The sequence below is a fragment of the Podarcis gaigeae genome, assembly GCF_964106915.1.
Source record: "Podarcis gaigeae genome assembly, chromosome: 11".
Lineage (NCBI taxonomy): Eukaryota > Metazoa > Chordata > Lepidosauria > Squamata > Lacertidae > Podarcis > Podarcis gaigeae.
The window spans coordinates 33264754-33287264 of record NC_139687.1 but is presented as its reverse complement, the minus strand read 5'-3'; the positions used below and the strand labels follow the sequence as shown (position 1 = coordinate 33287264).

Here is a 22511-nt window from a genome sequence, read left to right as displayed (position 1 = left end):
GTAAAATGTCCCTTCTTATACTAGATGCAACAAGTTTTTGGTCACCTTCTAAGATGGTGGAGCTTGTTCTTCTGGTTTTTGTGACTTTCATAATCCTTGCATGCCACTACTCCGTGCTAAACCAGGAATCTGCTGGTGTTAATTTAAATCTGTTGCTTTTAGCAATAATAAAAGCATACTTCCATCTGCTGAGCTTTGGTTTATCCTCCAGATAGCTATAATTCAGAAATTTGTATGGATTTTGTTTCTTACTGAAAGCAGTTGTAGACGTATTTTTTGCAAATGATAAGGTCCTATGGCTGATGTGTAAGCAAGATTAAACTTTTTGAACCTTGCTGCTACAGAATAGGAAAAAACTCCAATCATCACTTTGTCTTTATTTTCTGAAACATTTTTTTAAAATTTGTCTTCCCCAATGAAATGTGTAAGGATTCTCCTTTTACTGTTAATCTTAACATTTTACCGTTTCTGTTCAATTTCCCCACCCCTGCTAAAGAGTTTCAGGTTTGATTTATAGTTGATTAGTACATATCATCTTTCTTTTAAGAGTTATTGAGCTGATCTACATGCTAATAATACACAGCCTTTTGCATTTGCATTTAAATTAGATGAATTATTTATCAGCTGTTGAACACATCAAGGCAGACTGTGTTAATAGTTCATAAGATTATTTTCCCATTATGGAATTTAATCTGTAAAGCGGTACAATCTATATTTGCTAATATTTTAAACTGGGCTAGTGACCTAAAGAGCCAAATACATTCTGAAACATAAGCTTAATATGTTGGGTCTTTATGGTTTAATATGCACAAAAAAACTGAATTTAAAATTTATAGACACTGGGTGAAATCAGTTGGCCTGCTCAGAGTAACACTGAATATCACCCAATAGTATGGCAACACATTGCATTTTAGGAGCTGGTTTCTCCACTTGGGTAAACTTGGAAGGCTGCTGTCATGCCTCATGCTTTTGATGTTGGCATCTTAGACAATTTAGAGACCTCCCTTACTCTTTATCATAAACATGAAATGTACATTTGTATTTTTATTAATATTTTAAAGTTTTTAAAGCTTATCTGTGATAATACATATATGATTATTAATAACCTGCTATACTCTGTATAAACTCATTCCAAACAGCAGTATGTTTATCCAAACAAAGTCTGTATCTATAAGCAATCTGTTCATATGTTGTAAATGCTGTAATGTCTTCAATCCATTGGTTAAAGGGAACATTGTGTCCCCCCCCCTCCAATTCATCAGTTCTAGTCTTTTGGCCATAGTTAGGGCACATAGAGTTCATTTTTGTTGTCCAGTTGTCAACTTCCATATGATAGGTATATAATTCAAAATAATATTTTCTTCTGAATTTTTTTAGTTTTTCCGTACAGTCAGACTACCTATACTACCTAGATAGTGGGATAGTGTCTTAACTTCTGTAAGCAGTGGTATCAATGGATCTAAGACTTATACAACAGAAAATCATATTTAGAATATTTTAGACTCCACTACGTTTGTATAGAAAAGGACTGTCTAACACTACTTCTTGTTGGAGATTTAATAAGGATAATGCCTCTTTTAAACATATGTTCTTGCATATTCTCACTAAGTTTTGGGGGGAAGTGTTGAAATGTATAAAGCTGACTGTACGGAAATGTACATTTTGTTTTTAAGATTACAAAAATGTGTTGAAGCTAAAGAAGAACTAGAGATGGAACTTTATAAAAGATTTATCTTGGTCCTCAATGAAAAGAAAGCTAAGATAAGAAACTTACAGAAAAGTTTGAAAGAAGCTGAAGAAGCTGTCTTGGAAACAACACAAGCAAGGTACTCTTTATTACTTTCTTTGTGCTTAAAATAAATGTGGTTCAGTTTGGTTGACTCATCTAAGCTTTAGCAGAATGATCTTACAGCAAAAATCACTTTGTTGAGCTCTGAAGTGCAGGCACCTTTAGCAGTTCTGCAATTCAGTCTCATTAATGCCATCTAGAAGCAAAGTAGTAAATCTGAATCTTCATTTGAAACTGTCAAACATTTTGTATATCACAGGCATGCCTGCCCGTCTTTTCTTAATCCTGGCTTTAAAAGAAGGATAAAAGTGTTAGCTAATGAGATACCTGATATGCAGACTGGGCTTTCCTTGAAAATATTTGTGATGATGGAATGGCTAAGACTTAGCTAGAACAGAGATTGATCAGGGTTAGCAAAAGTTTATTCCATTTAAATGCAGTAAAGTATTAGAGCTTGTTAATAATAATCTGAACTTGACGAAAGGAGCTATTGGTGGCTATTTTCCCCACTAAGAGTGGGGCTTTGTTTCCACTGAGGAAGCTAATTGGGACTGTAGAAGAATGTATTTGTAGGATTTGAAGCTGTATCATCATCTCTAATGGCAGATAACCTTGAAAACATCAGGCTTGTACAATTTTAAGTATAAAATAAAATACCCTATTACTCTGGCTTGTTTCACACAATGCAACAGAAACAGGTACACATTGCAAATTTTGCATGTACCTTGTTTTTACTATTATGCATAGTATTTTCCTGGAAATGTGTTCAGGACCTTACTATGACTTCATAAGGGAGGGGAGAAGAAATCATGTTGTAACTAGGGATGGACAAATCAGTATATTTCTTCTCTTTGTACTTTTCCATCTGTTCATTCATAACACATTCATTTCATCTCATCTTGATATTTATCTGTATTGTTTTTAAAGCACAAAGATCCTAAATATGTTTGTATGTATTTCCTCACGGAATCCAAATTTCTAAATATATTTTTTCTCACAGTACACTTCAATGTATTTTGATGTATTTTATCCTAAAATAATGCATTTGATGGTACTTTTTTGAACGGAGAAATTCACTGAAAAATTTAGAGGAGAGCAAAATCTGGAAGCTTAGTTTCCAATCTGTGATTTAATCCGCAAGGTGAAGATCAAATAGGTTCATATTGAAATTCCTAGAATTAGTCAAGGAGGTGTGGATCAGGTCAACCAGTCTTAGAATTCATTTTACCTTTCCTTTCTGTCCTTGTTTTTCTCTTTTTTTTTAGCAACATCACACATTACGTACTAAACTTTTTAATGAGAATCTGCTATAACTATCGTATGTGAAGTGGCCTTTAGACAGATGATAGTTACACTGAGCGTCAGTGGCTGGGTCAGGAACCAAAGCTGGGTGGTGCCCTGACCTAAAGTGGGTCACACCAGCAGCAGCACCATCTTTTAAGGATTTGTTTTTTTAACAGAGAAACACAGAGAGAAAGTGGGGAGAGTTAGGAAAAGGAGAAAAGGAAAAGGAAAGGAGAGAATGAGAAAGACAGCAGAGAATGACTAAAAACATATATACGGGGAGGAAATGGGTTTCATTGGAGGTTAAGACTAAGGTCAGTCCCAATTATGAAAATGTTGAAAACTGGCAACTTAAAGGACTTTTGTGAAATCTTCACCACACTTACTTCATTTATTATACTTTTGGAAAGGAACATAATTTAAAAAATATGTAACCACCATAAATGTTTTCTAAACTGATGAATCACAATAATGGTTTTTTTCAAAGAAAAATGGTTAGGGAACCTGAGTTTGGTCAGATTTATCTAAAACTTTCATTATCCAAAACAGTCCGGATATCTTTATTGCACTAGACATTGGCCATGACAAAGCTGAATCAAAGTAAAAGGGGTGTCACACCACAAATAATGGTCTCTATTTAGATTTCCTATCCAATTAATGCAATTCAAACAAATACCTGTTCTTCTGCACTACATATGCAGATGATGATGTGGTATCTATTTGTTTAAAATGTATTTTAAAGGCATGAGAAGGAAATGCCTTTGTGTTTTTACAGGGACACCGTGTCTACATCTGAAAGTAAAGTTGAAACAGAAGATTATGATGGCAGCACTGATGATGAAAGTGAAAATTCAACACAGCCCTCCACATCAGCAGCAGGTGAGGTAGACCAAATTGTTTATACCAGAGATATCACAGGCATCCCTTTTATTTTACAGGAATATTTTATGATGAAGGCCAAGCTGTCGGGCAGACTACTTTGCTGCTGCTGCCACCTGTTCCTCTCCATTTTTTCCCTTGCTGCCTTCAGTATATTGGGCCTTTCCTGGGCTGCCTCCAGTCACTTCAGGCAGCGCCAAACGAGGAGGAGGGAGCAGTGGTGGAGGGGGCAGTGGCAGGATGCAACATTTTCTGTTTTGCTTCAAGCAGCAAAATGTATTGAGCCGGTCCTGTCTCCAGTCCTTATTTCACTAAGATTTGTACATGCCTCTGGGATTTTGAGGTCTGATCCGCATATGCTATTTTATCGAAGTGCTCCTATGACGTGAATGCTACAATACTTGTCATGACGCTTCTAATGATGGACTTCTGAAATTATTCTTAAGTTAAAAAACAAAAACTTTTCCCTCCCTGTTAGTGGACACTGAATCCACACCAATCTGGAAGGTACTGAAAAAATAAATTTTTATATAAAGGGGGGGCGTGGAGGGGGAGGCGGCATTGATTAATTTCTAAGAGATGAAAATGATCAGAAATGGATTTAATGCTGTGCCAGAGTATTGTAATAATTGCCATTAAAAAAGAAGCATCTGTCTTTATGCTGAGTTCCAGTAAGTCTCATTCCAAAAGGCCTGGGAGCTCTCTTTCATCTTCATGATGAAAAGCTCTCCCCAGGACACTTTCTCCTGCATCTGCATAGCATGACAGACACACTTTCAATATGGTGTTATAGATTTGTAAAACTTAGTGCAAGGGCTTTGTAAGACTAGGCAGGCTGGAAGCAATATGAATAATATTTTTATCCCTCCTTTATTAAGTTAAAATATATAACCAGGTTCTAAAGTAGCAGAACGTTTGGGATATTGCTGTTCTTAAAATAAATTAAGAGTATTCTGAACGTTGCCGTTCTTAAAATAAATTAAGTTCAGGTTTCCATATTGCTCTATCTTTGCTCTGCACATTTGTTTCTCGTGGCAAATGTGGAATAGCCTGTTCATTATCTATAGATTCACATGATGGACAGAAATGTAGGAGACCAAAGCTGTTAATTCCAAAACCTTTCTGCAGATGGATATTGCAAAATAAAAGACATTTGAAAGACAGCTCACTCTTGTGGAACCATATCAATTCCCTCCTCCTCTCAAAAAATTGAACCTGTCAACATAGGCTGCTATTAGTAGCAGCCTTTGGGGCTTATTGTATAAATTGGGTTTAGGGGGTGGATTGACATAGTAGAATAGCACACACAATGAGCTCTGTATTCAGCTTTGTAACAGTGGGAAATATTGAAACAAAAGTATGCAGTACTTGAAGTGAAGGGTTTCTTTATTTCTACATTAGAAATAATTTCATCAATTAAATTAGCATTTGGGGTGCTGTTATTTCATATTAGGTTTCCAGCCCTAATGTGATTTAAATAGCAATAGGTAGAGGATGTTTAATGATTGTAATTTACCAAAAAAGATGGGGGAAATGTCTAATTCTATATTCCAAATGGTTTGAACCCCTTAACTTCCAGGTCATCAATATATTTTACAGAAGCCAAATGTGTTGAAACCAATGGGAATTTCTCCAATAAAATGGAAATAATCCAGCAGAAGTTGTGTTGTTAGATTACAGCAGGGGTGGAGAAACATTTTAAGCCCAAGGGCCACCTTAAGCCCAAGGGCCCTTCTGAGCAATGTTCTGAGGGCCACATGCTGAAGAGACCAGAGATTTCCCTACTTGGAAGAAATCCCATAGTCAAGGAAATTTGGGAGGAGGTGGCAGTGGCTGATATTACAGAGACACTATTTCCCTAAGAGTGTGCCTGTGTGCAGCGTATATGTCATCTGATGAAGTAGACTGTGGTCCATGAAAGCTTATCCCTTAACAAATTTGTTAGTCTTTACCATAAGACTCTTTTTTCACTACCACAAACTAATAAAGGTACCTTTCTTGAAATTTAAACCATTCTAGTTTTTTATGTTATGGTTGCTTGTTTGTTACTGTTACAACTACTGAACAATTACACATTAAACAAAAATAAAGATAGAATTTGGAAGAATATGTCTTACTTGAGCAGTCCTTCAGGGAGTATATGATTTCTTTTGCACAAGACTGAAGTGAAGAAAGGAAACTTTTATAACGGTAAATCCTAAAGAACTTCATTATTTGTAGGAGAGAAAAAGATCTTTATTGCCACCTTCCTAAATGTCCATATACTGACACTACAATATCTCTCGCGATAAACCAAAAGCTTATGCTGAATAAAATTAGCCAGAACATAGTAGCCTTTTCAAGAAAAGAAATAAAGACTTCCTAGCACTTTACATAGGAAATTGCTCTTGCATTAATTTTTAAACCTATAAATAATGTTGAGGCAATGTCAGTCCTCTGACGTTCGGTCTTAAGTAGATTTGAAACAGACACAATGTGTGCATAGCATGAATTGGAAGAATCTTTGTAAATCATTTTACTTTCTCCTGTGTTCAAAACAAATTAGAGTGTAATGTTTACAGGTCTCTTAGCTGTTTATAGCTCTTACCTGACTGCTTTCTTTGGCAAAGCATAGCCACTCTGGGAAGCAGTTTTATTTTGTTTACTTACGTTGCTACTCAGACTGGGCTGTTACAGCTGTCTTTCAGCAAAATGCTCCTCGGATCTCTGATCCGCAAAGAGTAGTTTATCCTACTTTTTGTCATTCTTTCTCATAACATTTAAGTGTTGCTGTTTGGTACAAATTACTACTAAAAGCACTCTATTCATTACTTGGCTAATATCCGGTGCTTATTCACAGGTAGTTTTGACTTGGTTGGTTGATTTCTTCATTTTAAAATCTAAATTTACTATGTGTAAGCCATTGTACAAGCTTCTCACTGCACTAGCACACTGCTTATTTGTTGGACAACGTCATCTGGAACAATCTATTGTGCAGAAGAATAAAAGCACCACTGCTGGGTTTAAATGAAGTTAGCTGTTAGAGTATTCTGATTTTAGCTGATAATTCTGTGCCCTTAAATCAAGGGTAGCTAACAAAGTGCCCACCAGAGGCCCACCAGCTCCCATCAGCCTCATGGCCAATTAGTAGGAATTATGGGAGTTGTAGTTTAGCAACATCTGGAGGGTACCATGTTGGCTATCCCTGTCTTAAGAATGAGTAGTGGCATTCTAGGAATGAAAAGAGAATTACCAGTATTGCATGGCTCTAGAGTCCAAATTAGACACTACACTAAACATTCAGCTGCCATTGCAAATAATAGTTGTGCATCTAGTTACCTCCTTCACAATATCTAACAGAACCTGCCTCCTGCTGTTATGATAGACTGCATTTCCCTCCATCACCAGCAGCAGCCAGTGATGATAGGCAGGAACAGGGAAGAAAACTGCAACACTGCAACAGAAAGCCTTTCTCAAGCCTTTCCCAATGGCACTAGACAACAGTCAAGTTGGCAAAAATTAACCCCTCCCTTCTCCTTTATGTTGGAAGGGCTGTGGAAAGCTTTATTCAGGTTTGGTGGGAATGCCCCCATCTTAAAAACTTTTGGAATAGAGTATTCTCCATTATATCTGCAATTACAGGCCAGCCCCTTTCTCTAAATCCTGCCTTAGCCCTACTATCTCTGGACATAGACGTAGATTCCACCCTGTTCCATAGAGATCTAGTAGGCAGCATCTTACTGACTGCAGCACGATTAGTGATAGCTCAGTGATGAAAGAACCAGATTGAAATACCCATGAATATATGGGAGAATAATATCTGGGATACAGCAATGTCTGAGCATCTCGCCAGACACTGAAAGGCAATTAAAGACATAACAAATAATATACCTTCCAAGACACATAGGCCCCTTTAACTATGTGAACGGCCAAAATCAAGACCTTGTGTGATGGGATAGTGAGCTGCTTGTGCGTAAAAGCTTGATCCCTCTGGGGTTTGGCTGGTCATCCAAACCGAGGCACTAACGGAGCCCCCAAAGCATGACTCCGTCAGTCGCTGGTAGAATCTGACAGTGGGCGTCTACGGAATTTACGCCAACATAAAAGCTGTTTGACGGACATGCGCCTTCGTGACTCTCTGCGTGACAGTTTCCGGCGAAGGGTGGGAGTTCCTAATGGGGTTCTTGTTACCTCTTCGCTATTCTCACTAGAAGTATCCCAGAGCCTCCCCTCCGCTGTGAATCCTGCACTCCCCCTGCTGGTTCCTTCCTCTGCTGCAGATTCTCTCCTATTCTCCTGGAGCCTGTCCACCACCTGTCCCTCCGATGGCAGTTCCCTGACATCCACCTCCCCCCCAGGGCCCCCTTCACCCCCTCCCGCCTTCTCTCCCACTGGCGGTGAGGGCGGAAAGCCCCTGAAGGAACTCTCCTCGTCATCCGAGGATTCAAACACTTCTAGCCACGGCGTACCGTCTCTCTCCCCGTCTTCCTCTTCTTCGTCGGAGTCGGCTTCCTCACCCACCCCTGACTCTGGGAACCCTTCAAACTCTCCTTCCTCATCGGTGGTCCCAAAGTGTTCCCTTCTAAATCGTGCCACGGGTTGCGGTTTTCTTGGGAAACGCTGATGAAATGTTTCTATTAAGACCTCGTCATTGACTACCTCTGCTGGTACCCAAGTGTTTTCCGACTCTACTTCCCCCTCCCATTCTACCAGATATTCCACCTGATTCCCCTTCCACCTGGAATCAATGATTCCTGCCACGTTCATGTCGCGCACTCTCTCTTCTATCACGGGCGTTTGGGTGGCCTCTCTCTCACGCTCCCCCCACTCACGTCCCTCTCGGTACGGCGACAGTAATGACCTGTGAAATACTGGGTGTAATTTCATGTGACTGGGCAGCCTGAGTTTGAATGCTACTGGGTTGACCTGCTGTATGACCTCAAAGGGTCCCAATCTTTTGGGTCTCAATTTCTTACTCCCGCCCTTGAACGGTAGTCCTTGGGTGGATAACCACACCCGGTCTCCCACCCTTATAGTTTCACCTTCCCTCCTATTTCTGTCTGCTTGCTTCTTATATTCTTCCTTGGCTTTCTCTAAGTTAAGTTGAAGCTGACGGTGGATCGCTTCCATCTCTTCAAAAAAATATTCCGCCGCCGGCACGCTCCACCTCTCCCCTCCCTCTCCTGGGAATGCCCGGGGGTGACACCCATAATTTGCCAGAAAGGGACTCATCCCTGTGGACACGTTCTCCGCGTTGTTGTAGGCAAATTCTGCTAGAGGTAACTTATCCACCCAATCATTTTCTCTGTCTTTTACATAACACCTCAGGTATTGTTGTAAAATCCCGTTTGCCCTTTCCGCTTGCCCATTTGTTTCTGGGTGCCGGGCAGTTGAGAAATTGAGTTCTACGTGCAGTAAGCTCATAAGTTTCCTCCAGAACCTGGAAGTAAATTGTTTCCCTCTGTCGCTCAAAACCCTCAAGGGGGCGCCATGCAACCTAAAAATATGTTCTACAAACAACTTGGCGGTTTCCTCCGCTGTGACCGCATGTGAACAAGCTGTAAAATGACACATCTTGGTTAATAGATCTACCACCACCATGACAGCTGTTTTGCCTTTGGATTTTGGCAGGTCCGTCATAAAATCTATGGATACTGCCTCCCATGGCCTTTCTGGCTTGGGTAAGGGTTGTAATAGCCCCGCTGGCGCCACCCTCTCTCCTTTTGCTCGCTGGCACCTGTCGCAACCCCTGACATATTCCCGTACGTCCTCCCTCACCTTGGGCCACCAAAACTCCCTGGTAACCAACCACATGGTTTTGTGCTGTCCAAAATGTCCCGCTGTGGGGCTGTCATGCAACTGCTTGAGTACTCTGCCCCTCAGTTCCCCATCGGGTATGTACAGTGCCCCTTTGTAATACAATGCCCCGTTCTTTTCTTCAAACCCCCCTGTGTTCTCCTCTGTCCTCCTGAGCTCTCTGAGTTTCTCTTGGGCGTATTCATCGTTCTCAGTACCCTCTATCAGTTCCCTCTGCCCCACCAATGCCGCCCCACACACCCAGCGGTCTTCAGGGATTACATGCCTTGCCTCAGGCGCTCCCTCCCCCTCTAAGTACTCAGGTTTCCTGGAAAGAGCGTCCGCCCTCACGTTCTCGGAGCCGGGCACGTAACGAATCTCAAAGTGGAATTTGGAGAACTCCTGGGCCCATCGCACTTGTCTCTGGTTCAGCACTCGGGCTGTTCTCCAGTATTCCAGATTTTTGTGGTCAGTTCGGACTTGAACCTTGTGCTGCGCCCCAATCAGCAAGTGCCGCCATTTCCGGAATGCTTCATGAATGGCGAGCAGTTCTCGGTCGTATACTGTGTAGTTCCTCTCGGATTTGTTCAACTTCCGCGAGAAGAATGCACACGGTCTCCATTCAGACGTATCTTTTCCCGGCTGGAGAAGAACGGCCCCCACCGCTCGGTCTGACGCGTCAGTCTCCACTCTCATTGGTTGTTGTAGATCCACGTGCAAAAGTTGCTCTTCCGACGCAAACGCCTGCTTTAAACGTTCGAACGCCCGCTGCGCTTCTTCCGTCCAAACAAATTTCTTTTTGCTACTAAGACAATCCGTGATGGGCGCTGTTAAATGGGCAAAGTTTTTGATGAACTTCCTATAGAAGTTTCCGAAGCCCAGGAACCTTTGCACGTCCTTCTTGGTCTTTGGTGTTTTCCATTCCAGTACCGCTTGAACCTTGCTGGGATCCATGGCCAATCCCTTGTCAGACAACAGGTACCCCAGGAATTCCACCTCCCTGGTATGAAACTGACACTTCTCCAGTTTCACCCACAGCCGGTTTTCTCGCAGCTTGCTCAGTACCTCTCTTACATCTCGCACATGCTGCTCCTCATTCTCTGAGTACACCAGGACGTCATCTAAGAACGCTACGCAGTTCTTGTAGAGCAGTGGCCCCAGGACGTGATTCATGAATGATTGAAAGCAGGCGGAGCCCGCTTGTAATCCGAAAGGCATAACCCGGTACTCAAAAGCCCCCAAGGGGGTGAACATAGTGGTCTTCCACTCATCCCCCTTTCTCACACGTATCAAGTTATATGCCCCCCTAAGGTCCAGCTTGGTAAAAATTTTCCCTTTTCTCACCTGTGTTAGAATGTCATCAATTCTAGGCATAGGGAAAGTCACTGGTTCTGACACTGCATTTAGGGCCCTGAAATCACATACAAGCCTGGGCCTGCCCGTGTTTTTTTTGTCCACAAAGAACACTGGGCTGCCCCCCACCGCTCGTGACTCTCTGATGAAACCTCGCTTGAGGTTCTTGTCAATGAACTCCCTTAACTCCTGCATCTCACTGTCTGACATTGCATACAGCTTGCCCACTGGCAATTGTGCTCCTGGGAGTAAGTTAATTTGACAGTCAAAGGGTCTGTGCGGGGGCAGTTTATCTGCTTCTTTTTCGCTGAATACGTCAATCAAGTCAGCGTATTGTGGTGGCACCCTCCCCTTGTCTATCACTTCCATCCCTGCTAGAGTGGCCCTGGCCCCTGCCTGAGCCTCTCCCTCCTTGCAGTGTTCTAGGCAATGTGCTGATCCAAAGGAAACCACTCTCTGATGCCAGCCTACTAGCGGATCGTGTAGTGCCAGCCAGCTCATTCCCAAGATAATAGGAGCTCCTCCCAAGGTGGCTACGTTAAACGCTATCAGTTCTGTGTGTCTTGCCACCCTCATTATCATTGGTACAGTTTGTTGGTTCACTTCTCCTCCCAACAGCTCCCTCCCATCAATCGTGGTAACCTGCAAAGGCTTACTCAATGGGATAGTCTGTATCTGGTGTTCAGCTGCAAACTCCTTACTCATGAAATTACATGAGCTACCTGAATCCAATAGCGCTTTTATCTTCAGTGGGTGTCCGTTTGCCAGTTCCAGCAACACCTCTATCACAAGCGCTGGTCTTGGAGGTTCCGGCGTGGGCACATTCACTACTCCCTGGCCTGGCTGCTGTGCCCTGATGTTGGCAACCAGGCGTTGGCTTTTACTTGCTCCGTGATTTCTTCTTCCTCCTTCCCCCCAACAGTTCCCGCCATCCCTTGCCATTCCTTCCTTTGCGGACAGACTCTGGCAAAGTGACCTGGCTGTTGGCAGAGATAGCATCTCTTGCCGCTCTTTCCCTCCTTCTTCCGCCCTTCACTGGTGTTTGAAACTGCGCGCGCGCGCGCTGTTCCAAGTTCCATCGGCTCTGCTGGCGGGAAAGGCTGCTCCGGAATCTCTGGAATGCGGAAGTCCTTCCAACGTTCCCCCTTTCCTTCCCGCTTTTCCATAGCTCTAGCCTCCTGGCATGCTCCTATGGACAGCGCTGATTTAGTCAGCTGATCCATAGACTCCGCCCTAGGCGCCCGGGAAAGTTCATCTTTCACTGCCGGAGAGAGACCTTCTTCAAACAGCATTTGAATAGGTTCACTAGCAAGGTCCCACCCTAGTCTATGAATCAGCATGGTGAACTCAGTCCAGTACTCACGTACAGACCGGCTCCCCTGTTTACACGCCATTAACTGTCTGCGCACCACCCCCTGCTCGATCTCGCTGGAAAACATCAAGTCCATGGCGCGAAAAAACTTCATAGTGTCCTTTAAGATTTCATTATTGGCTGCCATCAGGGGCCGAACCCAGTCCTTCGCCCCTCCCTCTAGATGGCCAATCACGTACGCCACTCTAGAGTTCTCATCGGGGAAGTCATCAAACAGTAGATTGAGAGCATATTGCATCTCTGTCCTAAAGGCTTGATAGTTCCTGGGATCCCCCCCCAAATTTCTGCACCAATCCAGGCACCCATCTGGCAAGTGGGGTGGTTTTCCCTTTATCCGCATCTTGAGCCCTCCTCTCCTCGAGCCTCGCCGTTTGCAGCGCCAGCTGGACCTCCAACGCCCTGTACCTTTCTTCCAGGCTTGGACCTGCTCCAGCTCCTCCGGTTCCGGCTGGTTCGCTCATGATGCCCTCTGCTTGCACAAGCTGCTTTCAAAGACTGTCAGATTGCTGTGATGGGATAGTGAGCTGCTTGTGCGTAAAAGCTTGATCCCTCTGGGGTTTGGCTGGTCATCCAAACCGAGGCACTAACGGAGCCCCCAAAGCATGACTCCGTCAGTCGCTGGTAGAATCTGACAGTGGGCGTCTACGGAATTTACGCCAACATAAAAGCTGTTTGACGGACATGCGCCTTCGTGACTCTCTGCGTGACAGTTTCCGGCGAAGGGTGGGAGTTCCTAATGGGGTTCTTGTTACCTCTTCGCTATTCTCACTAGAAGTATCCCAGAGCCTCCCCTCCGCTGTGACTCCTGCACTCCCCCTGCTGGTTCCTTCCTCTGCTGCAGATTCTCTCCTATTCTCCTGGAGCCTGTCCACCACCTGTCCCTCCGATGGCAGTTCCCTGACACCTTGTTATACCAACTGCTCAATATTCTCATTGGAGAGGATACATTAAATAATATACTTGAATGTTGATGTATAAGTGTATGTATAGAAACAAAAGATAAAACACCATTTGATGTACTGCTGGATGTGTTTAATGGTTATTGTATTTGTTTAAAAACCAATGAAAAATTGTTTTTAAAAGTACCACTAGATATTGTTGAGGAGCTGGAATAATATTGGGGTACCTTTGGCCAATTTATTATGGAATAAGTGTTGGTGGTATAGATGTGTAAAGTATATTCCACAAGTCTGTGCATGTGTGTGTATATCTAAACACACAGAGAGGCAAAAGCCAGTAGACAGAAATCTGGAGCATGGGAAGCTCCTTTATTTCATGTCAGTTGGTTGGTCCAGCTAGCTTGGTACTGACTGGCAGCAGCTCTTCAGGCAAGAGACATTCCCAGTCCTGCTTTGAGATGCTGGGGACTGAACTTGAGACCTTCTACATGCAAAGCAGATGCTCTACCTTTCAGAAATGGCAATATGCCTTTAATGTGATCTTTCAAATAAGTTTTAATATTCAGTTCTGAGAGAAGATGCAAAGTCTAATTGCTTTGGTGTTAAGTTGGTGGTCTATTTTATTTAAGAGTATTGGAACATGGTTCCTTTTAGAGTGGTGTTTGTTAAATTGTCTTTTGGTATCCTTGGGTAGCAAGATCAACATAGCTCTGTTATTATGAGTAAAAGCAAGTTTGGAGAAAATAACAGGTGTCCTGGTAGTAAAAAGTCAATGAAAGAGTAAATCACTGGGACGCACTTATTTTCTTTCTAGGTGAGATTGAAATATGAGCCCTGAAATGAGCCTTAATAGGCAGCAGTGTAAGCTAGCAGCAAAGCAGTGATCAGCTTCTTGAATGAGAATCCTGAGTTGCATCAGGGCATGACCTCCTAACGGCTGACATTTGACCCTCTAGTCAGACAGCTCAGTTGGGCTTTCTCTCAGGCCTGAAAAAGATTTATTATTTCAAATATGATGACCGGGAAAGCATAGAATGACATGTGCTTTGGAAACCAGTGGGACTTTCCTTGAGGGACACAGGCAAGAGATTAAAGAGTGCGTAGAAATTAATGTTTGTAAGCTAGCAAATTCCTCTGCATAGAGGAAGCATTTCTTAACCTTGGTAAATATGCAGACTGTTAAATAAAACAAGGAATCTCTCAGATGTGTAGATACATGTTCTTAATCTTGTCAGAAACTGGTAAAACTGAAACTCAGTTATGTTGTTTTAAAGTTTCAAAATTTTGTTAATAGCTAAAATTCCTATTCCTATATTAATCCAAAAATAACATCTTCAGAAAGTATACTCCTACAGGCCTTTACAGTAATACAAATAAAAAAGAAATGCTAGTGAATAATTAGATGCAAATGATAAAGGAGAAGAGAGAGAGTTGTATATTTTAGAACCCACCTTATTTCTGTGATTGTACATTGCTTTAAACTGCATTTGACATTGTGTTTAAATTGATGGAATTGAACGGAAGGAGCGTGTCACTGTTGCTTCTGCGTCATCTTGGTGGCTTTCAATACCATCAACCATAGTATCCTTCTGAGCCGCCTTGCTGGGATAGGACTTGGAGACAGTGTTTTACAGTGGCTTTGTTCCTTCCTGGAGGGGCAAACCCTGAAGGTCGTGCACCTTGGTCATTGGTCTACGGGTCCCTCAGGGTTCTGCCTTGCTTTTTAATATTTACCTGAAACCACTGGGAAAGATCGTCCATATTTTTGGGGTTCTGTGGCACCAGCTCTATTTCTCCTTTCCACCAAAATCAAAGGAAGCCATTTTGATTCTACACTGGTATCAGTAATGGACTGGATGAGGGTATTCTCTCATAGGAACCTGCCCAGGCTTTGAGATCTTTGGAGGCGGCCATATCCTGGTCCCTCCACCCTCATATGGATGCAGAAGAGGGCATTCTCAGTGGCTGCTCTGAAATTTTGGAACTCCCTGGAGAAGCTAGACTGGTTCCTTCCTTGTACTGACAGACTTTCTTGTCCCAGCAGGCTTTTGGGAACTGATTGCTTTTAATGAAAGGGCTGCTTCTGTGCTATTTTTATTGAAGTTATTGGTATTGTTTTAATAGATTTCATATATGTATATAGTTTTAATTCTATCAACTTTTAATTGTTTTTAATGATTGCGTTTTCTATGTTTTTAGCATTTTTACTCTTATCTGTAAGTTGCCTTGAGTTCTGTCAGGGAAAAAGTTGGGTTATAAATAATTATAATAAAAAATCTACCCACTGGACAGATTGCAACATAAAGTTGGCAAAGCTGCATTGAAAACATGAACTTTATAAGTTAGAAATTTATGGTGGGTGGGAATGTTTAATTTTGGGCATTATATTAATGAACATCTTATCATTCAACAGCTTTTGGTTTGTCAAAACATGGCCTCAAGAAAATGCTTCTACTATCATTGTAGTCACTGCTAGTTATGCTAACCATTTTAAAGAAAATAACATGGGGGGGGGGAGAGAATCAACTTGTGGGCTAGAAGTTTCAGATAACAAAATTATAATTCCTCAGCTTTCAGCAGCTTTGTAATGGATCTTTTACCTCCAGTGTATGTCACAGAGGTTTTAAAGCACTATTATAAAGCTTTCATTGTACTGTGAAACAGCCTCATTTTTTTGTAGCCAAAAAGTTTTTGAAAGTTCTCATCATGGTTTTTTCTCTTGATGAAGGGAGAGGGGTTCATTTTATATCTTAAGTGTTTCATTTTGACAATATGACAGCTTATGTCACAGTTGTTAATATTATTGGTTTTAAAAGCATGTTTTCCCCATAAAGCACTGAACTAGGGCTGAGGAACCTGTCTAGCATCTAGCAACATCTGGACATCCATAGGTCTCTCACACCTGCTTTAATGAATAAAAAATCACTATAACTAAGCACCAGTTTGCTGCATCCAAGAGTTCTCTTCTCCAATGGAAGGGAGGCGAGTAAGTCTCCTTTTGGAGGAAGCTACCTTTACATAATAATACTTTTATATCACTGTATACATGGAGGTGAAATTTGTTGGTCCTTTCCCTGTGAAGTTGGTTGGGGAAAATCTCCCTCCCAGCTTTGAGGGTTTTCTGGTCATGCATCCAGCCTTAAATCTGCATAGCAGATGAAAGGATGTACAGGTGGGCACTTAGGCACCAGCAGGAAAGAGAAAATGGATATGCTAATTATATGTATAGATGCTAATCTACCACAATTTAACTTGGAATACATCTTACCAAAATGGGGAAGACTTTAACCTGTCTACGGTCCTCCATCTTCTGTCCAAGTGCTAATTATAGGCAATTTCTCTCCCTTCTTATATTTCCCCCCTTTTATTTATTTCAACCATTTGTATACCACTTAATCACAACCATCTCTAAGCTACAGACAGAAGATGCAATACTGCAAAAATGAGTTGAAGCTATAAAATCAGCATTCAGTTTAAAAGCCTGGTGGATTTTTTTGTGTGCATTCAGTGCCAGAAGTTCAACAGGGAGCCTATCTAACCTCAACTGCAAGGGAGTACCACAAACTTTAGCCCACAGTACAAAGCACACAGCTCCTTGTGGATCTGTGCTATGAAAGTAGCTAACAGTGACTTTCACAAAGATCTCAGTGACTGAGCAGGGATATAAGGGATTAGGTGGTCTCTGAGGTATGCTGAACCCAAGTTGTTAAGGGAGAATTAATACAAGAACATTGAACCTGACTCAGTAGCTTATGGGCAGCAGGTGCAAGCTTTTGAACATTGGAGTTAGGTGCTTGCAATAGTCTATCTCCATCAACAGTCTTGCATTTTCCAGCAGCTTGTGCCTCTGGACCAGGTCCAAGGGTAGCCGCACATAGAGCTACTTGCAGTAATCAAGACTTGAAGTCAGTTGCATAAATCACTGCAACTGGACAAACCATGTCCAAGAATGGTCATAGCTGGTGAAAGGCCCTCCGGGCAACTGAGGCTATCTGAGCCTGCAGCGACAAAGATGGATCCAGTAGCACCCCTAAACTCCATGCCTGTTCTTTCAAGGGACTGCCACCCCATCCAAAACAGGCAACTGGCCTATCTCCTAGATATGGGAACCACTCCTCACCCATGGTGCCTCTGTCTTTCCAGGGCTCAGACTCATCATATTGGCCCTCATCCACTCCAGTACTGCTTCCAGAAAACAGTCTAGACTCTAGATCATTCACAGTCTCTCCTGAGTCACATGTTATGGAGAAGCAGAGCTGCATTGCTTCAGCATACTGATGACCCTTTGCTCCAAAACTTGGACTGGACAGCCTGTCAAATAGAGGACTTTCCCCTGCAAAGTAAGACAGATGGCCACCCTGCTGGGTGCATGCAACTTAGCATGTGATTATTCAGCAAGTAGAATGTCACCATTTACTTTCCAAGCACAGAATTGTGCCTAAGAATACACCCAGACCAAGATTCTGCAGCACTTTCTATAATCTCTCTCTCTCTCTCTCTCTCTCTCTCTCTCTCTCTCTCTCTGTTCATTCTCCTTTCTGGCTCTGTGTTTGTGCTCACGTCCATGCAAAAGGTTGTATCTGACTCATCTGCCTTGAACTCATTAGGTGATCTGAGGCAAACCACTGTCTTTTAGCCTCTCCACCTGCGCTATAGGGATATGAATTATTATAATAATAATAATAATTACCTTGTCAAAGTTGCTGAAATACTGCATATGAAGTGTTTTGAAAAGCCCAAAACACTATTACAAATGCTTGTTGTTGTTATTTTCAAGCTTTGGTGCAGTTCTGTAAATTGTCTTTCATTGGCTTTCTTCATGGCCACTGGCCATGCTTCATTATCTGCCATTGTTGGCCTCCTCCCTCCCCACCCAACAGCTTCCCCCCAATCAAAATTTAGTGCTGCTGAAATGGTTCAGGAGATATACTCTAAATTGCAGTGGCATGGGCATTTTACTGGCTGCTGCAACATAAACCATCCAGTTGTTGTACTAGAGCCAGTTATCTCAGGTAATCATGACACAAATAAACACTCCATGGTAAATTATCGTATTATCCAAGTGGATTCTGGGATCTCTCTCCATACATGAAAACTCTCCCTCCTCTTTACTGCAGACCTGACAATATATATACAGTGGTACCTTGGGTTACATACGCTTCAGGTTACATGCGCTTCAGGTTACAGACTCTGCTAACCCAGAAATAGTACCTCGGGTTAAGAACTTTGCTTCAGGATGAGAACAGAAATCATGCTCTGGCAGCGTGGCAGCAGCAGGAGGCCCCATTAGCTAAAGTGGTGCCTCAGATTAAGAACAGTTTCAAGTTAAGAACAGACCTCCGGAATGAATTAAGTACTTAACCTGAGGTACCACTGTAAAAGCAAAAGTCATTGCAGATTTTCTAATGGCGGTTTTCCGAAAGGAAAACATTTAGTGGAATAGTGCATTCACTTTTGAGAGGCAGTGAATTCTCAACTTGAAGCATTTGTTCTGGTTTTAACCGCATATAACCTTGACTTCATTCCCCCCCCCCCTTGAAGTCCCATTGTTCATTTGAGGAGGTATTAAATAAAGTTTATTATTAGCTATAAAAAGTAATGCATCTTTTCGGTTAGGAAATCTTTCTTAATAGCAAGCACTTCTCTGAATTAATTAAGATCTTTGGGAAGATATTGTGAGTGGAATTGTAGCTTGGCTGCCTAACAAGTTCTATGTAACATTATAGTAGAGTCTATCTAAGTAAAGCAAACCTTTTTGGAATAGGAAATATAAGCTTTGATCCAAAGAACCATGGATAGCATTTTGCACATACACACACAACAGGAGTCCCCCCACCCCACCCTGTTTCCACTCACCCACTTCTGTAAATTTAGAATCATGTTCGAAACACGAAGGACCTATAATTGTGGTGGGCATTCAAGAAAATGAGAGAAGCCCTACTCCTAGCCCAAACAAGAAAGGGCTAACTGTATCTAAGCCACTGTTGATGGGTTTAGGAATATAGCCATATCTATATAATCACAGATTTGTAAAGTATTTGATAGTCAAGCTTCTAGACGTTTTGATAAAGTCGTATTCTTAATGCCCTGCACCAGCAAAAATGGATATTAGAGTATTTTTTTTTTTTGTAATCTCCTTGGGTGTCCAAACTAGCTATTCATTTTGTGTGTAATGTATAGGAATCCCAACACATTCAACCTAAATTTTATAAGAAAAACACAGCAGCAGCAACAAAATCTGAGGCAATACCCTTGTATTTATTTATTTTTACTTGTGATTAGAATGGCCTGTATAGGAATGCAACTACACAATCTGCCTTTAAAAGTTTTGTGTTATTAGTACTGGGCCCATGCAGTGGTCCAATTCATGAAACAGTAATGGAGAAAAAAGCAAACCTACTCTAAGATTTTCACCTAGGGAGGAATAAAAATGACATTATGCACTATGCAGCTGCTTTGCAAAACAAGACCGCCAAATCTGGAGAATGAATTTCCTGTCTTCTTCTCTTTCAAACTTTGATCTCTTCAAGTTTCGGCCTGTGCATTCTGAAATAAATTGCTGTAAGAAACAGTAGATCCAACCAAGAAGTTTAAGCAAGTGAATAGAGCTATCATTAACTGATTAATGCATTGTTTTATGATTTCAAAAATCTAAAATCTTTCCAAATTCTCCAACTACCAAATACAAATGTTATGGCTAGAATCGTTGTAAAACCAGATACACTTGGATTCCATTATCTGCATTTGGGAGATATAGCAGATATTAATAGGTAGGAAACACCTAAATGCTATTATTAGTCATGAAGAGTACTTCCTAGCACGTACTATGCTTGGGGTGTATGGAGTGTATTTATGTTTTGCCTGGAAAATTATGTGCTGAGCAGTATAACTTGCAAAACAGTAATATAACATTCCCACAAATGATAATCTATTTTGTCATTTTCTACCTCTTCTCTCTTTAGTAGCTAAACCCAGAAGAGACTCATTACTTGGTAGCCCAGATATTATTGATGTTGCACCAAGTAGAAAGAGAAGGCAGCGGGCCCGAAATGTTCCAAGGGCAGAACCAAAAGTGGCGCTATACGAATCCCTAACGGCAGCAAAGAAAAGGTAAGAATGGTTTAGTATTTATATCAATTGCCAAAGGTACCGTTTGTAGCATATTGAATTTAGATTTAGACTTTACTACAAATCCATGCATTTGCACCAAAGTAAATTCCAGCGTTTTCAATGGGGCTGACACGCAGCTTTAAGGATAACATAGACTGTTAAGGATAATTTAGACCTGTGGTTCACAACATGGGGCGCATGCCCCACAGGAGGGGAATTTAATTTTTAAGGGGGGCAATTTGAGAATGAGTTTTTAACTTTTAGGCTTCCTCCACATGAATAGTTCACTTTTTGAATATTAAGAATTATATGTAATGGGGGGGGGGGGCAGGATTTTAGAGATACTTAGGTGAGGCAGGCCAAAAAAAGATTGGAAACCACTGCTTTAGACTGAAATCCAATTACTAGGTCAAGCCATAAAAAATAGTATACATTTTTTTGTGTTAAAGTAGTAATATCTATGTAAAAATAGATATCTGCATAAAAATAGATTGGTAATATCCAAGGCAACACAATGACCAAATACAATGATATGATATCAATATACACTCTTTATATAATATGAAATCACATAAACAGAAAAATTATTAATCTCTGAAGATCACAAAATATGTACTCTTAATGGATTCTCTTGAAAACATAAAACCAAATAAACATAAGACTTATAAGTCTCTGAAAGTCTTTGAAGACTATGCAAGTCTCTGAAAGAAGCAATATATCAGATTCTTATCTGGTGAAAACAGCCTTGGATATTACTGACTATTGTTTGCAACACAGGGGTTAAATTGTAAAAATAGATTGGGCCAGCACCCTGGTCTCAAGCTGGCCAACGAGCAAGATGCCCACAAGCAAGACTCTTCCTTCCTTTCCACCAACTGTTATTCATAGGTGCCTCCTCTGACAGTGGAGGTAGAACCTAACCAGCATGACTAGTAGCCAGATAATGGATCTCAGGTGTTCTGAGGTAATTTAATATTTATCATGGGGATTTTTTTTATCATGGTCCCTTCCCTCCCAAATTATATTTGTAGTTCCTGCATGTTGTGGTATTCTTTCCCTTGTGGCTTTCTTTTCCATGTAATTTACTTTCCTGTCATGCTACTATAGTGTACTGTACTGTATATAGGCCTGGCTCTAGTAATTGTCCTTTTTAATGGTACAAAGAAAGCAATGAGGAAAACGTTGTGTCCTCCAAAATAACAGGGAAAATAAACAAAAAGTTGTAATATTATTTATTTAATAGCACGTATTTGGTTCAAAGTTCTTAATAACCTGCAGTTCAAACAAAGCAGTGCACTCCATGAAGAGATTTCAGTATGCTTATAATAGAAGCAGTTAAGTACGGTAAGTTGGTTGGCTGAAATCCCGTTTGCAGTCAGACTACTTAAAGTCGATTGAAGTCACTGGGATTCAAGCAGCCTAATGGTGCATAAGATTATTGTCTTAGGGTGCTGTCTTGGAAGATGGTTATGTTAATATCCCTGCTGTCTTATGAAAGTATTTCCAAATGATCTCTGGGGAACAGAAGCAGTGTGTATATCAGAGATTCTTGAGAGCGCTGACACTAGTATTGAAAACCGATCCTTCAGAATCTGTAGCAAATCACTTCTGAAAATTATATTCTACTATAATTTGCAGCATTCTGCAAATAATAAATTGTCTATGAAGAAGCAGGAACAAATCAACAAGAGACAATTTCCTAAGATTAGTTGGATTTACTTTTACTATTTGTATTAGAGGCGCCACTTCCCAATGAAGATTGCTATGGATTGTTGCAAAAAGCTTTATTTGAGCAAGCGGCTCCCTTCTATGTACATCTGTTTTGTTTTACTCTTTACTCCACATTTAAGTTAGTGTCATTGGTGACTGTGTTATGACAGAATTTATAATAGTATAGCAGTAGCTTGGGATTTCATTGCATCATCATGCACCACATATGGCTCAGAAATAGATCAAATATATCAAGTGATATCAAATTATTTCTTTCAGTATAAAAGGAAAGCCATAATACTGGAGGCAGAATACCTAGCAATAGGCTAAAATAGTCTTG

The 22511-nt window shown here is 41.3% G+C and overlaps 1 protein-coding gene and 1 long non-coding RNA gene across 10 annotated transcripts in view; both read left to right on the top strand.

Moving 5' to 3' along the window:
• Positions 1–22511, top strand: part of LOC310827398 — a 793036-nt gene that overhangs the window by 713687 nt on the left and 56838 nt on the right. The gene's annotated exons all lie outside the window — the stretch shown is intronic.
• XRCC4 (X-ray repair cross complementing 4) overlaps positions 1–22511 on the top strand; it is a 109380-nt gene that overhangs the window by 44925 nt on the left and 41944 nt on the right. For 6 of the 9 annotated variants that reach the window (XR_014556291.1, XR_014556292.1, XM_083703328.1 and 3 more), the window contains 3 exons: positions 1674–1826; positions 3849–3952; positions 20314–20461. Coding sequence is in view for 7 of the 9 variants with exons in the window: in XM_083703328.1 (XP_083559454.1) it covers positions 1674–1826; positions 3849–3952; positions 20314–20461 (405 nt within the window). In the remaining 2 variants the exon portion in view is untranslated. Of the gene's footprint in view, positions 1–1673; positions 1827–3848; positions 3953–17494; positions 17671–20313; positions 20462–22511 lie in introns of those variants that run through there. The other 3 variants (XM_083703330.1, XM_083703327.1, XM_083703331.1) reach the window with 2 other exon arrangements.